Source organism: Eulemur rufifrons, chromosome 25, assembly GCF_041146395.1.
Source record: "Eulemur rufifrons isolate Redbay chromosome 25, OSU_ERuf_1, whole genome shotgun sequence".
In the NCBI taxonomy this organism is placed as follows: domain Eukaryota; kingdom Metazoa; phylum Chordata; class Mammalia; order Primates; family Lemuridae; genus Eulemur; species Eulemur rufifrons.
In genome coordinates this window covers 1,531,081-1,551,434 of record NC_091007.1, presented here as the reverse complement: position 1 = coordinate 1,551,434, position 20,354 = coordinate 1,531,081, and the positions used below count along the sequence as shown (strand labels likewise).

Genomic DNA, 20,354 nt, shown 5'->3' with positions numbered 1-20,354 from the left:
CTAGAACTCCCATAGGGTAGAAATGCTTAGTGAGGGAAGAGCACACACACATGAGGTTTGGGGACCTGAAAAGCAACCGGCAGCCAGGCGGGACCTGTGGTCCCTGTCCCCAGTTCACACGTGGGTGCCGGCCGTGTCGGGCTCAGGCCACTCGCTGACAAGGCAGGATTATGGGTCTCCCTGACAAGCAATTACTATTACTCAACCAGTTGGCAGATATAACAAAGAGGGAAAAGGTGAAATTTTCAAAGTCCTTTTAAAGCAAAACTTAAACATACAAATGATGCAGATTTATATCACAGGTGAGAAAATTTAGCATTCTCTCACCTCTTTGTAGTTCTCCCTTAGTTAAGATAAATATTTTCTTAACTCTCTGAAACACACTGCCCTACAAATGCTTGGGAGCATCAAGCGCCCCCTCAGCGCAGACCTGGATCCCCACTCACAGGCCCAGTGGCAGCCTCTGTGTTAGCGTCTCCCCTGAGCAAGAAAGGCAGTGACGGCCACGGGTCTGAGCATTACAGAACTGTAGGAAAATGATTTCCAAACCTACCTGATGCAAATGTGATGCTATATCTTCATTTCTGATGATGACTATTAGTGTGTCATCCTCTCTGTGAAAGGCTTGACAGAAGTGCTCAGGATCGATGTCTGTGTGGCCCCCTTTCCTCAGAATGTGCTGGAAGATTTCCAAACAGTCATTACTAAAGGAAGGATCCTTGCACAGAACTACTATTATAGTTTATTAAAAACAATCCGTCAAAACACATCTTATTTAACTACATTATATCCTAACAAGGTAATTTGTTACTAAATAAGCACCTTTTATATAGAAAACAAATGACTCTTGGGGATTGTCAGCAACTGCATTTAATAGTTTATTTCAAAGATGATGCAGTTCACGACAAATCTTCTATGTCCGTAAAGTATGAAAGGCTGATTTCTTCTGAACATCATACTCATCTACATGAGTTTCACATGCTTCAAGGGGATGAGCTACCTTGGGAATAATGGACATTTAAAGATGCCACACTTCTAGAACTTAATATTCGTATACCTATGCATCTCTCTATCATAAATGGGGACTGATTTTGGAGAGACTCGGCAATCGCTTGGTCCTGACTGAGACAGGTGCTGTGGTGTAGCCTGCATGGGGGTCAGGTGCAGGTGGGAGGAGAACAGCTCCCCATACCCCAGTTCGTATGAATAGTGGAAGAAATGCCTGAACCCTGCTTCCCTTGTGATTTTGACATTACATTTCTATCTGAAGGATTCTGAGTTTCTGCTGGGTTTTATGTGGATGTTCATTGTTATATGAAGAACAACCACCATCATTTATTCCTTTACAAAAATAAAGTGTTACTTTAGTCTGTTTCCCTGGATCTTGAAAAAAATTCAAATTTTAACTATCTTAAATTTTATCACTTAAAATGTATGGCATGTCAGGGAGGGGTGCCTGTGATCCTGGCACTTTAGGAGGCCCAGGCAGGAGGATCGCTTGAGGTTACAGCGAGCTATGACGACACCATTGCACTCTAACCTGGGCAACAGAGCGAGACTGTTGCAACAAAAAGAAAGGAAAAGAAAATTAGTTTTACCTTTGTACATTTGTTATTTTCTGTTGTAAACAGTGGCCATGTGATGAAATTTTATCATGAAACAATACATTCACCATAAAAACAAGCATGATATCTAACAGTACTCTTGATACAAATAAAATTTAGCATTGCTATGATCTCTTTTCTACATGAAAATCACCACCTGATCTGGATAGGAAGTGAGAACTAAGATTATTGCTTCATTACTTTTGAGGAGATGGAAGCAGGAAGAAACCAAGTATTTTTTGATCACTGTGGCAAAACAGGTGCGTGGCCAAGATGCTAACTCAGTTGACTCCAGACATTCTAGCACATGTCAGGCTACAGGATATATTAATTAACCAAACAAAATTAACTTTAAGGTAAAAAAGAAAAAAATTAAACTTCCAGATTGCTCTTGGAGGCCAAGCAGTTTTAGAAAGACTGAAGGCCTTTCAATACTTTATATTTTCAACTACACCACTGCTTACCAAAACAGCAAGGAACTTGGAACAAAGACAACAGGGAATACAAACCAAACCTAGCAACCATTTACTAAGAACCTTGGAGAACAAAGGATCTTTGGCAGAAGAAAAAAAAAGTCAGTTATATGCTAAAGAGCAGATTCCACACATTTGGGAAAAATCATTTAGTCATATTTAAGTGACACAAAATAGGAGCCAATTTATAGAAGGAAACAAGTGTTTGGGACTCTAGCAACAATACAGGCCAGGCACAGTGGCTCATGCCTGTAGTCCTAGCTACTCAGGAGGCCCAGGTGGGAGGATCGCTTGAGCCCAGGCATTCGAGGCTATAGTGAGCTAGCTGTGTGATCATGCCTTTGCACTGCAGCCTGGGCGACAGAGCAAGACCCTGTCTCCAGAAAAACAAAAGCCAAACCTGTTCTTCAAGGCTGGGCCAGAGAAAATACAAGATAAGCCTGCAACATGTTACATCACAAAGCAAAGAAGCGCCCCAAGAATCATGGGGATTTTGTCAAGAGGACAGAGAAGCCAGCTGAAAGGGATGCCCACTGGCTGGGTCTGGGACCTGAAGTTGAAAATAATGAAAGAGAGGATGACCCTTTCAGAAAAATAAACCAGTAAGGGGAGAAATCAACACAGGGGCCTCCTGGCACACACACCAAGAGGAACACAGCATCCCATGTCTGGGTGTTCCTGCCCAAAATGCACAAATCGGGAGGAAACAACACATGAACACAAACTGAAGGAAATGCTACCAAATGACTGGCCCCCAGTCTTCAAAGCTGTCAAGATCATAAGGGATGACAGAGGGATTCCAGACTGAAGACAAGCACACACACCTGTGATCTTGGAACTACGCTAAAGCTGGTGGAGCAGACGGTCACGCTGGGTTATGTTAACTTCCTGACTTGGAGGGCTGTGCTGTGATCATACAGAAGAGTATTCTTGTCCTCAGGTAACACACATTTCAGTGTCAAGGGGTAACAGGACACTGTGTGCAACACATTTGCAAATGGTTCCGAAATGTTAATATTAGGGGATCTGAATGAAGAGTACTATTTCTGCAACCTTTATGTGAATTTCAAATTATTAAAAAATTTTTTTAAAAAATGCTGTCTATACCCTAAATTGAAGAAAAATAAATTCTGAGAGGATAAAATGAGGAAGCTAATGGTGAATGAAGACAGATCTGGCTCTTCCCAAGCCAGGATCTCACCATGGCTACATCATTTACACTTAAGACCCATGTACTCACCAGAACATCAGTTTTCCTAATATTCAAATTTTAAAAAATACATCCCAAACCAAAAGAGGTCCCTCTCAACTATCCCACTAATGGAGGAGCACAGGCAGTAAAAATTTTTGGAAAATCTGTATTTTAACATTGGGTTATGTTTACATTTACATTTGAAAACGGGCATGTCTACTAGGTTGGTAGTTTTTTGTGAAAACTTAGTCACTGCCCTTACTCACAACATCGCACCCACCCTCCAGTATCACCGCAGACCCCTGCAGGAAAACATTCAGTATGCAAACACTGAGCTGTGAAACCCACATACCATCTCATACCATGGTTTCTTTCTGAAGCCAAGAATGCTGAATTTATTATGTCCAAATAAACTAAAATTAGAAAGCACTTAATAAAAAGCGTAAGAAAAAGCTGGCACTTTACCTTTGTTCTCAGAAAGAATGATTTGTCTTCTGTTTCGACAAGGTAGAACAGGAAGGTGCTTTTACAAGCCTCTTTCATAACACTTTTCAGTTTGACATGCAAGTTGGTGCACAAGTCTGCGATCAGGTCTTCGTAGGAGGCCGACTGTCTCGGGCAAGACAGAAACGTCTCCGGAGACGCGGCGGCTTCTCCGGAAGCAATGTTCAGTTCTTGATCTTGGAAGATCTGGTTGCTATTCATCATCACCTTATTGAACTCGGCATATTCACTGAGAATAAGGGAAATATCATTTCGAGATTCTTTCAAAGTACTGTTACTGTTGTATTTCAGCTTGTTGAGGTGGAATGAAGCAGTCTGATTTCTGGGAAAATGTGTGAGATTTCTACTGGGACCACAGGAGGAAAAGCTGTCCAGATCGCTGGGTGCGGGGCCTCTCCCGTGCTGGCTCTGTCTGGGGTCCGAGTGCACAACTGTGACTCGCAGGGGGCTTCTGCTCCTGCACGCGGGATGCACAGCTGGGGCCTCAGGAGCCGTCAGAGGGAAGGCGCCGATGGCCATTTGGAGCAGTGACTCCCTCGCACAGACACCGGCGTGGGAGGCAGGACGCGGCCCATCCCCGTCCTTGACGGTTTCTTTGACCTTATGTGCAAAGCGCAGGTACTCCAGGTCCAAAGTGTTCTGGGTGAGGTCATCTGCCACCTGCCAAGTGCTTGTCCAGGAGCTGGGCAGGCCGCAGGTTGCAGTGGCATTCGGGTGCCCCTTAAGGTGGTGTGAAGTTCTTGGGGCATCTCTGAACTCTTTGGTTACAGTGAAGTTGGTGTAAGTTCTGGGGATGCCCCGGAGATCCGGGATTTGGACGTAATACGGCACACACCTGTCCTCTTTCTTCAACCCACTGGCCCAGGGCCTGGGAGGGAGGCTCCTCTCCTCACCCGGAACCCAGTTAGAGCAGCTCCAGTCTTTGTGATCACCACTGTGTGAGGTCACCAGAGAGTCATAACCATCTCTGGCAGCATCTTTTCTCCTGGTGTGACCACCTCGCAAAGTGCAAGAGTCTTCCACGGCTGGTTTGGGATTTCTACAATCACCCAGAGGGTCTAGATCCGAGTCTGCAGAAAGCGGTTCATAGTGCATGTCAGAATTCACGCTGACCTCCGCGTGTCCGCCCAGGGTTTCAGACCCAGCCGCAGCCCCGAGCCCCTCACCAGGCCTCTCGGGGTCCATGTGCTCTTTAGAGACTCCACCAGCAGGAGGCTCAAAGGGCTCTGGAACAAAGGAAGCAGAAGGCTCTTTACTGATATTTTCACTGAAGTCTGCCGTATTTTGGCAAGAACCGGCACACGTGGGGAGAACCCCACCATTCAACAGCTCCTTTGGTACACACTGCGACACATCTTGCGACATGTGGATTGCTTTTTGTTCGCTTTCTGAAGATGTGGCGTTGGACTGAGGGTCAACGGTGCCTACATCTATGGTTTCTTCATACGACTTTGCTTCAGTTTCACTGTTCTTAAGCAAACTGGCCATTTTGACTACTGATATTTCCTGTGTTTGAAAGCCTGGCTCTACATTCATTGGTCTTATATAATGGGTTAGCGTGGCAGGATCTGAGGAAGAACCAAGTGCTGGGATCTCCGAGTGCACGTACGCCTGGGTAGCCAAAGCTCCACCAACTGAGGCAGGGTTCAAGGACTTAACCTGCACGCAACTGCCTTCGTGGGTTTTCACCTCCCTGTTAAAGAGATTCTTCTTAATGCCCAAAGATTTACTTTCATTAACCTTTTTAGGATTAAATGGAAGTTCACTGGACCCCAAGACAAGATGTTTTAAGTCCAAATTTCTGTTCTCTATACTTATTGGCTGCAACGGATTTCCTGACTTCACCAGTTTTTCGAGAGGAGGTTTGAAGTCACCTCTGTGTTCAGCAGCTAAGGCAGGTTGGTTTAACTCTGTACCACAGCACTGCACCTTTTCTGAGAAAGATGAACTCTCGTCACACTCACCAGGGACAACTTCCTCAGTCACTTTACCAGGGAGGGTTAGTCTACCTTTTCTTCCCGGATGGTGAGTTAATATTAGAGGCATTTCAGCAGAGAGCTGCATTTGTTGTACCTGAGTTAAGTTATCTTGTCCCACTGGATGGGTAGGACTGACAAACGAATTTTCTTTTTCTGTTACGCCTAAATCTCCGGACTCAAGATGGGAGAATCCATTACTCTTTTTATACTGTGCACCAGGAAGTCTTAACGCACACGGAGACACAGCCTGAAACGGTCTCGTCTCTTCAACTGGTCCTGGGGCGTCAGGACTGGAAGCTGGTGACACTTCCTCAATTAGAGAATCAAAGCGAAAGTCAGAAGTCACGTTAATTTCCTCTGCAATCTCAAGTGTGCAGTTTTCCTTAGAAAGTATTAAAGTAACTGGTTGCAAATTATCACCTTTTGTCTTCTTCTTTTCTACCGGTTCTTCTGATACTGCAGGATATACAGACACATAACCAACAGAATTCACTTCTCCGTTTTCTGTGAGAGTCAGCTCTTCTGGCTCAACTGTTTCTTCAGCTATATCCTGAAGTTCTAAATTTGCTAATGGGGCCTCCTGAAGTTGCTCTATTTCACCAGCTGGCATTTCTTCTCTGGGACTTGTAGGTGGTGATATTGTGAGAGTTAAGTCAATATCAGAATCTTCCTCCAATAACTCTAGGCTGACCTCCTCTCTATTCACAGATAGGCTGGTCTGTTTGATAAATACCGAGTTAAATGATTCAAAATTCGTATTTTCACTGTCTAGAACACTCCTGACATTCTTGCTTAGTTCTAAAGAGCCATCTGATGGGCTACTTCTTGATGCAGTGCCTTTAAGTGAACAATTCTTTTCCAAGGTGGTAGAGGCTGACGATGAGTCTACGTCAACCTCTGTTGGCTCTGCAACCTCTTCTGAAGGGATGCCACAGAGACTCCGAGTCTGCAGAAAGCAATCTGGAGAGTGTTTCATTTCTTCACTGGGTAACGGATAACCAGATCCTCTAACTGATGGTAACGCCTCCCCTACCACTGCACCGTCCGATGGCGATGAGCCTGGAGCAGGCATCTCTTTCTGTAATGAACGCATTTCTTTATCGAGCGTCTCTCTACTTACTGAGGAGACACAAAGGTATTTAGTGCCCTTCTGTCCTGATACTGCTAGAGATGGAATGTCCCTGAGACCTTGTGTTGGCGCCATTTCCAATGTGGACACAGGATGTCTAAGACTTGCAGCAGGTGATACTTGTTTAATCAACTCCTTATTAAATGCTGTAGGTTTATCAGCTCTATTTACAACTTCTGTCTGTACTGGTACATAGGCATTTTTGTCCAAAGAGAAAGTAATTGGTTCCAGATTAATCACTACGTACTCCGTATCATCATCCTTCCCGTCAAAGGAAGGCTGGCACTCGCTGCTCATGGGGCTGCCATGCTGGATAAGGTCCTGAAAAGCACCTGCCTTTGTCTGTACTTTTGCATGAAGAATATCAACTTTGTTTTCCAGCGTGCTGTACACAGATTTCTGACGCATAACCGGCTGACTACTGATCCCATTGTAGGCCGTGGTGAATGTGGCTTGAGTGACAGTACCGTTGTAAGAAGCCACCCTTGTGCTATCTAGCGGCTGAAGGGTTTCATCTTCACCAGGAATAGAAGGTCTGTTAGTTTCAGTACTTCCAATACCAGAAAGCACAAGATTAGAAGTCTCTAGTTTATTTGATGATTCTTCTTTAGCTTTTTCCCCAATTACCTGAAATGACAAAAGTAAAAAAAAATCAGAATCTGATTTTTTTTTTTTTTTTTTTTTTGAGACAGAGTCTCACTCTGTTGCCCAGGCTAGAGTGAGTGCCGTGGCGTCAGCCTAGCTCACAGCAACCTCAAACTCCTGAGCTCAAGCGATCCTCCTGTCTCAGCCTCCCAAGTAGCTGGGACTACAGGCATGCACCACCATGCCCAGCTAATTTTTTCTATATATAGTTTTAGCTGTCCATATAATTTCTTTCTATTTTTAGTAGAGATGGGGTCTCGCTCTTGCTCAGGCTGATCTCGAACTCCTGAGCTCAAACGATCCGCCCACCTCGGCCTCCCAGAGTGCTAGGATTACAGGCGTGAGCCACCGCGCCCGGCCCAGAATCTGATTTTTTAAAAATAATTACACATGGGAACAGAAAAGACAAACATTAATTTTATGTCTGTTCTTTTGAATCTTCTAACCTACAAAAATATCACAGGGATCAATCACATAAATCCCTCTTTTTAAGACAGGCTTAAATACACCCCACCCCCCACACGGTGAGATTTGTATCTTCACCTTATTTATTTTTTTATTATTTTGCCTGGGCTAGAGTGCAGTGGTGTCATCATGAGTTCAAGGGGCTCACTGCAACCTTGAACTCCTGGGCTCAAGTGATCCTCCTGCCTGGGCCTCCCAAACTGACAGGATTACAGGCATGAGCCAGCACGCCCAGCCTATTTCCTTTAAATACATACACAGATGAGAGCTCTGAAACTTTCTTAATTGCACAGCCTATTTTTTTAATGACCCTTTTGGAAGAAAAGTGGCTAGACTGGTGGCAATTCTGAAATGCAATCTATTTGCTAAATAGCATCACTTAACTCAGAAATGTAGTACTAGAGAAAAAGTACTCAACTTTGTTTTATAATAAATGAGACTAGAAGATGATTTTTTAAAACAAAGAATAACTTTTTTTTAAAACATCTGTTTTCAATCAGACCACAAATACACTGTCATCTGGAATTTTCCCATGAGGAGACAGTAAATTAATTATCTCCTGTATTCAGAATACATTTATTCTGGCAAATAAAGGCCCCTCATCCCTTAGCTATCTTCTTTGCTTAAAACTGGAGATAATTTCTTTCTCATTTTAATACCTCCTACCCTACAGAGCAATTGAAAATTTATCAAAGTGGTTTGCATTCATACACTAAGGGACTGATTTAAATAGTAGCAAGCAAGACTTAGGTTAAATCTTAGCAGAACTACCTCAGGACAAATCTGATAACCTCGTCAACAGGTTGTTTTGTTTTAAAGCCTCAAGCATGGTCTTGTCCAGAGTATGGCAAAGTGGACTGATAATGCGACTGGCCACATCTCTTCAACGTTCGGCACGTCATGCGCACGACTGCCTGCCACGTCTTGAAGCACACGGGGTGGCGGTCAGGACCTGTGTTTCAAACCTCTTGTTTGAAATGCAATTTGTGACAACGTTGGTATGTTTATATTTAGGTATGTTTTTTACTACAGGCAAAGTGTAATGTTTCTAAAATAAAGTCTGATCATTTAAAAAGACTGTTCAATGAAACACATGACTAGAACATGCTATTGGTCTCTAGTGCCTACGACACTGGAGTCCTCTCCATAACCCAGTGTGCCACTTGTGGAGGACGGAGCGGTGCAGCACACGCGTGTGCCTTTCAAGTGAGGACAGAGTGTCCGACAAAACTTCTGCAAGCACACACTAGAGACATTGTTAGAAATCATTCATTTTAATACACCACTTTATATTTCTTTATATTCTATTTCATTTGCCAAAGACCATTCTGAAATTAGTACTGATGATAGTTAATCGAATTTTCTTATTCTGAGGTAGTGACTCTTAACTGGATTTTATGTTATCTCTTTGACAATCAGATGACATTTCTGAGCCCCATCTTAAGAAAAAGAGCACATACATACCTAATATATACGTATGTAAACATACAAACACACTTGTGGGTACACACACACACACACACACACACACAAATTTGCCACTGAGAAACATCTAGGTTGTTTAGATTTGAGTCTCGGCTTGACAATTTATGATGTATTACTGCTTCACTCTGCCTCAGCTTCCTCATCTACGGAACGGGGAGATTACCAGTCCTTACCTCACTGGTTTGTTCTGAGCATTACCTGAGTTACCGTGAGTGAAGGGCCTGGAGGGCTCGCTATCTGGCATGCAGTGGTCCAGATATCTCAACTTTGATGACAGTGATCCTCTGAGGATATTCACTGGCCGGCCCTCTGAGGCCCACTCAGGGACCTCCCACTCCCCAGTGACCCCAGGTACGGAAACCCAAAAGTAAGGCAAGTATCACAGATGCTGCCCAAACCCATGCAAAATTATTCTAGAATAAAGCTGGGCTGAAAGGTTAAAAAGGAAGGTATTTTGTCACTCCATTTACTTAGAATTTTGTCACAACTTTTTGATTTGCTCTAGTTATAATTTGGGGCCAGGCACAATGGCTGATGCCTGTAATCCTAGCACTTTGGGAGACCAAGATGGGGTAACAGTTGAGGCCATGAGTTGGAGACCAGCCTGGGCAATGAACGTAGGGAGACACTTGTCTCTATGCAAAATAAAAAAATTAGCTGGATGTTGTGGCACACACCTGTAGTGCCACCTACCGGGGAGGCTGAGGCAGGAGGATTGCTTTGAACCCAGGAATTTGAGGTTATATGGCCACTGTACTCTAGCTCTGCCAACAGAGACCCTGTCTCAAAAAAAGGTGGGGAGTGTCTGTGTGTGTGTGTGTGTGTGTGTGTGTGTGTGGAAATTTGGATCATCTGGCCTGGCTGAACCATCAGTTAAGAACAATGGAACAAAACAAAGTATATTTTCCTCATGCACAAATAGTAATCTGCAATGGCTCTTTCTCTCAGAGTTCTAGCATTTACTGCTCCAGGATTTTGTCTCCAAAAATAACTTTAGTATGACCAATTCTGGTCTACCTTAAGGTTTATCAAAGTATGTCTAATATTTATTATCACCACATATGATCCTTAAGTAATATTCTAGGTAAGACATGATGGTTAGTAGTCACCTCTTTTACAAAATTAAGAAAAAGAGCTCAGAGAGAACAAGAAATTTGTCCCAAATTATTAAATAGGCAACACACAATTCTGGAAGGCTCCCAGATCACCTGACCCCTGTGGTATTTTTTTCTACTCCTATTTTTCTAATCAAGATGGCAGATTAACTCTAGCTGCAGACAATTTGTGGACACTTTATGATAACTAGGTTTTTGGTATTATAATCCTTTATAATACCTGGAGAATCTACTTCCCTAAAAAAACAATGCCCTGTTCTGAATGTGACCTTACATATAAAAAAATGAAAATTTCTTCTAAGATAATGCCAGCATTTACACATTCAGTCTTACCTCATTATTACAAGAAAAGAGGAAATTCTGGCTTTCTGGGGTATCAGGATGACACTCTCTTACAAAAATTTCTTCCTGTTCATTCCGTACAGAGAGTGCCAAGCCTCTGGCGCGTGTTGGTTTAACGAGAGGAAGCAGGCAGTGGGGGTCGGGGAAGGACACTTGGGCAGCGTGACCCCTGGAAGCTTCGCTGGTCTCTGACAGAGGGTCTGCAGAACATCTTTCCACACGAGGGGAATCCTCCGGTTCATTGAGCTCACAGGAGTCGAACGTGCTATTTATAGACACGTATTTTGCAGGGTTGCTGTGCTCTACCACTTTGCGGGATGATCGTATGACCGTGTTCCGAGTGCTGTAAAACAGAGCTACCCACGTATGGAGTAAAAGCTTCACTTCTTCCACATCATCAGGCAAATCGGTATTCCAGGGCCTGAGGTTTCACAGAAAGAACACACAGAAATTACTGAAAATGGTTACTTTTATCTATTACAAGCAAGTGCCTCCATTATTAACCTTAGTTTGTGTGTTCATTTTTATTAAAAAACAAAAACACACAAATCTGAAACAGTGAATATGTTAATACAAAGTTGATCTAATGAATAATTATGAATCTCACCTACTCATCTCACAGAGAAGCGAACCGAGAATCAAGGTGACTCCTTTCAGATCACAAAACCTGTACGGGACAACCATGACCTGAACACGGCTCCCCCGACTTCTCACCTAGCATTTGTCTTTTACACCACACCAACTCTCCAGACAAAGTAAACCTAATGCATGAACGACGGTTTAGGCAACTACCAAATCTTCATTTCCTTGTTTTTGCTAAGTCTGGCTGATTCATTTCTTTTCCATTTTTGTGTCTCTCTTCCAATAGCTGAAAAAGTCTAAAGATTAAAATATCTCTCTGGGCAACTTAACAGAACTATACTATTTTCAGATTACTGTTCTGGAAAATACCCTGAAACCACAGGGGGGACACACAACGTTTCTAGCCATCTGACAGGCACATGGATAGCTGACAGTGGAGTGGGGTGAGTGAGGGTGGCTGCAGAGTTAGGTGACAGTTCAACAGGAGCAATGCTAGGCAAATGGCCCTTCTGAGTACACCTGAACCTGTGCAAGGACCGACGTCTGCAGTCACACGTGCAACGGCTCACCAACAGCTGAAAGTCACCTCACACAGATAACGCTTCTTGCCAACAGTGACGGTTACCATTCATACTGGTTAAAACCCTAATGTATGTAACAACCTCAGAGGGAGCTATTACTAAACACCCATACTTTAAGATGCTGACCACAGACTGTCACCCTCCACTGACATCACCTGGAAAGTCCTTAGAAACGTCACCCCACACAGACCACCGCACACTGTGCAGTTCAGGGTGATCCTAGCTGAGCCACACACACGATGAAGACTGAGACGCACTGTCTGGAGTGTGCAACTTGCCCGGGGTCACCAGAGGCAATAAATGGGAAAACCCGCAAACCTAGGCTACACTCCAAAGCCTGTGCTATCAATCACTCTGCTATCACCCTGATCACTTCTTAAGGAAGATCTACAGAACATCCCTATGTAAAACTGCTCACTCCCATCATCTGACCAATCTACCAAGCTACAAGTTTTAAAATGTTTCTTCTAGAATTCAGTCTGTAAAGCATTATTTCTAAATCTCACACTATTTCACATTAAGATCTCATCTAAAAATTATAATCCAACGGCCACAGGGCTTATGAAGGAGCACTGCACAATGGAAAGCCATTCCCAAGGCCAAAGTTATCTTTAAAAAGTGCTCCATGTCAGCTTGTTACTCTTAATGTCAGTAAGCACATGTGCTTGATATTATTACCAAAACTACTGGTTTTACACACACTTCTTTCTCCTTCCCCAAGTTTAGCACAAGTTTCCTCACTTCGCTATGTTGATCTCAACAAAAAAGTTTCATCAATTTTCAACAAGTTTCACCCATACTCACCCATGTAACGCTCTTACTACAGTTTTCTCTAGTGGGTTGTTGGTGTATCTGCTATCTAAGCTGAACGCATATTCTGCTTCACATTTGAACGTGACCTTGAAGGAGCCATCATAGCTAAACACGGTGTGAGAGCAGTAAAAATCTTTCAGGCTGGAAGACATCAGTCGGCTCTTGCGCTTCATCAGCGCATCTTCAGGAAGCTTCTGCAGAGGGGAGATGCTCTGCTGATGCCGGAACGGCATGACTTTCCCCACTGGGGTCCCTGCTTCAGGGCCTTTTGTCCCATTCTTGGCAAAGGCAGGGCCTGGGACCCCTCTCTGCTGTAGATGTTTCTTTGAATGTTCTGCAAGGAGCAGGGCATATGAATGTTCCACAGAAACAAAAGTGCTTTGGCTTGCATCTGAGGGTTCTGGTTTTTCCTCAGGAAGTGCTGACTGGGCTTTAGCAGGGGCCTGACTACAAGGAACCAAGCTCTCTTCCTCTTGGCTAACAGGTAAGTCTGACCCAGAATTACTCTTCTTATCAGAGGATGGTTTAGGTAATAATCCTCCTTTTTGATTTTTAACTCCCCTATGATATTCATGGTCAGATGTACCTCGCAAAGAATTTTCTTTGGAGAGCATAACATCATTTTCTGGCAATTCAGAGGAGCAGGGAAGGTTTCTAGGCTCAGATGCTGGTGCAGAAGAGGTAGCAGAGCTTAACGCTAGATCAGCTAACATATTCAGGGCCTGGGAGTCATAGTTGACAATGGAGTTTTCAGGGAGATCTTTGTGAGCCACTACGGTATTTTCTGGTTGAACTGTGTTTATGCTAATACCATCTCCTTGACCAGCTGACGAAATTTCTGATTGAAGCTGTGAAGCAGTTTCTCTTTTGGCTTCAGTATAAAAGAAGAAAGAAGAAAAGACATTTATAGTGTTTGCTTTTCAAAGAATTAAGTTTCTGCCATAATTACTATGCCTTAGTGAAAATTAATGATAATGTCAACATATTTAAGAAAACCTTATGTTATATAGATTATTAAAATTTTACCATCAGACCAAGGTCTCGTCCAACCCTCAGATCTATTATAATGCATTGACCAGAAGAACAAGTCTTAAGGAACGTGGACATTAATTTAAAAAGAAATCACCCTTTAAAAATGCATGAACTAAACACAAGATGTACTGCTCAGCTCAAGAGATAGACAAACAGAAAAAAACAAATGAAGAAAATGAGGGTCCGGCCCTTGGGAGCTTACAGTCTAGGGAGGATGTCAGAATGTAGAAGTTTCTAGCACGTATTCGAGTCTGCTAACGTACTTTCTCAGAAACCATTTCCCTTAACAAGTGATTTATTAGAGAAACCACTAAAGTTCAAATGATCTTAACCATATTGATCTTTAATTATCCGATGTAATAATATGAATAAAAAGAATAGTCATAAGAGTATTCAGAATCAATTTCATCACATTTTAAAACTTGCATTACTGAAATCATTGCTCTTTTACTCTACCCCCAAAAGAATAAAATTACTGAAATTTTCCTTTCTGTAGATAATCAAACTCATGCATTTGTTCTTTTTTTTTTTTTTTTTTTTTTTGAGACAGAGTCTCACTCTGTTGCCCGGGCTAGAGTGCCGTGGCATCAGCCTAGCTCACAGCAACCTCAAACTCCTGGGCTCAAGCAATCCTACTGCCTCAGCCTCCCGAGTAGGTGGGACTACAGGCATGCACCACCATGCCCAGCTAATTTTTTCTATATATATATTTTAGTTGGCCAGATAATTTCTTTCTATTTTTAGTAGAGACGGGGTCTCGCCCTTGCTCAGGCTGGTCTCGAACTCCTGACCTCGAGCGATCCACCCGCCTCGGCCTCCCAGAGTGCTAGGATTACAGGCATGAGCCACCACGCCCGGCCTCCATTTGTTCTTGATCAGAAAATTTACATTCCCCAGTGCTTTGCTTAGGCATTCTCAGTACATTCATTAGTGCTTCCTAACCGATGTTCTTTTGAAGGATAAAATAAACAACTGCATTAGGCAGCGATTCCCTGGTGCAGGCAGGTGGATGGACAGAAAAGCCAACTGTGCTCCTCTTCACAGTCCACAGCAGAGGTCTGAGATGAATTAACCACCTGCTAGCAAAGGCCAATAACTAACACATTGAAAGAGAAGAAAACACAGGCCTATGACGTCATCAGTTAGAATGAGAGGGGATGGGTGTCCAGCGGAAGGGCAGAATTAATAAACTACTGCCCAGCTTTTACTAAAAACAACAAAACGCAAGGGGGCCAGGTGCGAGAAGGGGACCCAAAGCGGAGAATTGTCTTGTTAGCCCCACAGGTTTATTGGAAACGTGAAATTGATTTTATGATCTGATTATGTCTGACACTGATTTCATTCTGTCTCTGTTAGTATTATGGCCTCCATATACTTATCTGTGTCTGATACAGAATACAAGTAAAGCCTAATATAAATATTGTATTGAAGTCAAGAAAAATGGTATAGTTTAATCCATATATATAGTCTCGGATAAATCACTTAATTATTGACTTGTTACAGGCTCGCAATCAAAAATATGACACCAGTCATATATCTCTAAGACATACAGATAAGAAAAGACAGTGCGCCAAAGGAATTATATTAAAAATATAAAAAGTTCAGTGAACAAAAAACTGTATCAAAAACTTTAAAAAGGACAGAAAAATGATTAGTTTCAGTAACAGAGTGACTGTTTGACTTTAAAATAATTTGATTCTGATAATTAAAACTCAAAATAATTTACATCAGTAACTTTCAAACTGAGGCCAACATGGCTATGTTCCATCTGCCTTCTTAAACTCTGATATTTCAAGCATAAAAAACAGATTAGTACACGCGATTAAGGAAAAAAAAGATTATTTAAATGCAGTAATCTTAAAATTTTAACTTGGAATGTGGCTGTACAACTCACACAAACATTTGCAATACAAATCAGCCTATTTTTGAACATACATTTTGAAAACGATTAATTTGGGGGGCTCACTTTTCTGCCAATATCCAAATGTGTATCTCCTCCCACTAATCAATTTGTCAGTGAATATCCGAGAGCCAATTCCATACAAAGAACACAAATGGCACTGTTAGGAACAGGACATTATCTGTGCATCTGTTCTCATGTTTACAAATGAATTAGCAAGATAGGACCAAGACACAGCAAATGACTAGAAAATAGTAGGACTTAAATTCTGTAACATTCTCAAAAGCCCTAAAGAGAGAGGTTAGTGAGGGTCAGAAGGTAAGGAAATGCCTCTGTATGGGGCTAGAAGTTAGCTGCCGGACCTGGCTGGGCAGAGGGATGCGTGTGGGAGGCACCGTCTGACCACAAGGGGAGGCACATGTCAGGAAACAGCAGGGGCTCCACACAGACAGGCGGGGTAAGACCACCATGAAGCCCCTTGAGAGATAAGCAGAAGAGCTCGAACTTAGGATGGAAACCAAAATTGCAGCACTATGGGTTTCTGAATGACACAGTGAACTTTAAAAAAATCTTCAGTCATAAAATAATATTAAAGAAACTTAAGAAAAAACCAAGATCACCCATAATTCCACTACCCCAACAAAAACAGTAGTTTCTTTCTCCAAATTTTCACTATCTGTGAGAAATTTAAAAGTCTAGTAAAGCCTGGCATTCTGGGAGGCCGAGGCAGGAGGATCACTTGAGCTCAGGAGTTCAACACTAGCCTGCGCGGCCAGGCGTGGTGGCTCACGCCTGTAATCCTAGCACTCTGGGAGGCCGAGGCGGTGGATTGTTTAAACTCAGGAGTTTGAGACCAGCCTGAGCAAGAGCGAGACCCCGTCTCTACTAAAATAGAAATTATCTGGACAACTAAAAACATATAGAAAAAATTAGCCGGGCATGGTGGCGCATGCCTGTAGTCCCAGCTACTCGGGAGGCTGAGGCAGGAGGATTGCTTGAGCCCAGGAGTCTGAGGTTGCTGTGAGCTAGGCTGACGCCATGGCACTCTAGCCCGGGCAACAAAGTGAGACTCTGTCAAAAAAAAAAAAAAAAAAAAAACACACACACACCACACACACACACAAAAAACAAACAAACAAACAAAAAACCCAACCCAAACCAAACCAGCCTGAGCAAGAGCAAGACCCTGTCTCTACTAAAAACAGAAAAAATTAGCTGGGCGTGGTGGCACCTGCAGTCCCCGCTACTTGGGAGGCTGAGGCAGGAGCATGGCTTGAGCCCAGGAGTTATAGGCTGCAGTGAGCTGTGATGAGACCACTGCACTCCAGCCTGGGTGACAGAGTGAGACTTTGTCTCAAAAGTCTAGTAATAGATGAGGGAGAAAGTAGAATTGGGAAATCATATAGAAAACTGAGAAATATAAAGATACAAGGGAATGAAGTCTCTTTGTTAAAAAAGACAATAACATGTACACTACAACAGGACTCAATACTAAAGATAAAGTGTCAGACTTTGCAGTTTGGAGTAAGAATCACACCATACACAGCAGAGGACAGTTAAGAAGGAAAACAGACCCAAGAGGAGAGCCGGTGCCTGTTCAGTTGCACAGAGGTGAAATCTAAGGGTTATCAGAACTTTCTAGTAAAGAGGTTATGTCTAACAGTTGAAAACACAGATAGAGAAGTCAGCTGTTGTTCATGTAACTAAACTTACTTATATTACTCACTTAAATGAAGTCAGAAAACTAAAACTATTTTAAAAATTAATTTAATGCCTTTTAATACCAAATTCAGGATTCTGGATTACTGACAGTTATGAACAATCTGTTTATAATTCTCTTTAGACAGATTTATAAGCTTCCACTTTTCATAACTGATTATCGTCTAGAATAGTACTGCCAGATACTGCTTGCTTGTACAATTAGTCATAAATCAGACCATTTACACTGTAACTCTTATAAACAATCCCATTCATGTTCAGGCTTTATGCAAATTCAAAAGTAGGCTCAACTTTGTGACGGTTTGGATCTTTGTGCCATCCTAATGTATTCACAATGAGAAATCAAATTACTTATTCTTGTTAGTATCTGAACTAAAGAATACAGAAAACAGTTATTAGTAACTTTTAACTGGTCTTATGTGATTTCAATACACGATCTTGCAGCCTCTGTTAGGTGTGTATTGTGATGTTTAAATGTACGGGAGGAGTGTTTCTTACCAGGCTGTGGCTGCTTTCGGAGTCTGGGGTTCTGGCTGCCTCTTCTTGAGTTTACCCTCGGTTTTTGAGGAGGTTTCTTCACAGGCGGCTTGGCCCTTGGAACAGCTTTGACTGCAGTTTTCTCTTGTCTCCTTGCCCTTTTAGCATTCGTTGCCACTGGAACATCTTTAGAAATAGGAGCTTCTTGGTTTTTCCTATCCAGCCTGGTTTTCTGTACAAACTGTGCACTCAGCACTTCCGCACCTTATGTAGAAAAGACACCGTCTTGTGAGGGGCAGGGGCCCAGACACCCACCAGCATAGCCTTTCTCCGTCTTTTGTTTTATGGTGGGGAGAGGGTAAGTTTAAGTAATGGGGAATAAACTACAAAGTTTTAAGTATTTCATTAACAGATTCTAATAATGGAAATCTTAAAAGTTCTCACATAAATATAATCTGAACTTGCCAAGTGACTGTCTACATCCCTGTCAGGTGAAGAAGAAAATATCAGAGCAATAACTTTATAAAAAGGCACAACTTAATTAAAAAAAATTCTTCGTAACCTTTTCTGACTGATGTGGCAGGTGAGACGGCACATGCTAGCTGACAGACCCCGGAGACAGATAATTCTGTTTAAACAAAAAGCAACACGGCTCGCATAGGTGATACGGTTAAAACTATAATCACTGTAGACTGTGTATGCATGAAGAGCCACGTTACATATTTTACTTTACTGCTTGTAAACATCGAAGTTTTAATACCATCTGAAAAATAACCTTTTAAAAGACAGGGGAAGACAGGAGAGTTTGCACCTGGCTTTATTTCCGACAAATGACTTTCTTACACCAAATCACCCCTTATAGAACGCTTTGCTTCGCTTCTCGTATGGAGTACGTACATAGCTGAGGGTGGGAAGAAAAAGAAAACACTAACTCTCTGCTTATATTGCACAAGAGAAAGTGTTTCAATCTTAGGAGTTAGAAAAATGTTAATAATGCTCACTCTGAACACTTGAATCTCACTGATTTTTCATCATTTCAGTTGTTCCTACCAAAAAATTTAGTCCCCCAAATATAATCACACATACACATGGTTGGCAAATATTTTTAAATCACATTATATAGAAAACACTGTTTCTCACTGAGAACACTAAACACAACATTAAACAGTTTAAGAAACTGTGGTGAGTGTTAGTGAAATGTAGGGAAAAAGAAAGAGATCCATTTCATTTCATTCTTTTGGGGGTTAGAGAAAGGAGTGGCTTTTTAAAAACTCTTTAGACTCTCTTAATGTTACACACATTCCCCTGGGTCTAATTATTTCCCTCCCTATTAAACTATTATAAGTACTAAAGCAGCAGATTTGTTTTGTAACAATAAGACTTTTCATTCCACTCCAGTTACATTTACTAAACTCTTCTGTGTAGGAAAAGGCAAAATATAAATCAAGCATAAAAACAGTTTGGACTAAATTAAAAAGAAAAAGAAAGTCAGAGTAGATAAATAAAACCTGGGAGTGGGGGGACTTTCTAACATTCGCACAAACAAGAGGGGAAAATCTCTCAAAAACCTAGGTCCTGGGAGAAAAAAAAGAAGACAAATTACACCAGGTGATCCTGCAGGAATTGTTCTGTTTATGTGTAACATTCAAAATCACGTTTCTCAAACTATAATGATCCACTGGTGGGTTGCAAAATAAATTCAGTATGTCACAACCAGAATTCTTTCTTAAGTGAGACAGAACAGAATAAAAATTATCAGATTCTATTGCACATAGTTTTCTGAAATTTTTGTCAGTCATGTATGAATTTTTGGGTACTGAACTATAGTAGCAAGCATATCTTACAGTAAATATAATTAAAAAACATTTGAAAAAATGTGATCATCTATGTTGAATTATAGATTATTTAATACCTAAAAGTGCACTGGTTCACAGAGGGCAGAAACTCAGCATGGCTGGCCTGGAACATGCTTACAAGGAGCCATGCAGTCCGACTCACAGCTCTATATTGTCGTATTTGCTTCCACCCTCCGTCCCTCATCATTTCTCAGATCACAATAAGCCAGAAATCACTATTTGTCAAACCACAGGGTGGAACCTTAATTATTTAGAATCCTGAGGATCACCACATCCTAGGATGTTTCTTCTTTAGCACCAACAGTTCCAGATTCAAAACATGACAGATGTGGGTGACACACGTGTTCTGTGAAGGGCCGGAGAGTACACGCTTCCAGGTTTGAAGGTCCCGTGGTCTCTGCCCCAGCTGCTCGGCTCTACCAATGTAGCGCAGCCAGAGATGATGTGGGAACTGAGTGGTC

General features: G+C 42.2%; 1 protein-coding gene across 1 annotated transcript in view; it reads right to left on the bottom strand.

Moving 5' to 3' along the window:
- Positions 1-20,354, bottom strand: part of TASOR2 (transcription activation suppressor family member 2) — a 55,023-nt gene that overhangs the window by 4,673 nt on the left and 29,996 nt on the right. The window contains exons 15-19 of the mRNA XM_069458620.1: positions 18,059-18,301; positions 12,901-13,780; positions 10,925-11,354; positions 3,735-7,508; positions 554-679 (exon numbers count right to left, since the gene is read on the bottom strand). Coding sequence (XP_069314721.1) covers positions 554-679; positions 3,735-7,508; positions 10,925-11,354; positions 12,901-13,780; positions 18,059-18,301 — 5,453 coding nt within the window. The remainder of the gene's footprint in view (positions 1-553; positions 680-3,734; positions 7,509-10,924; positions 11,355-12,900; positions 13,781-18,058; positions 18,302-20,354) is intronic.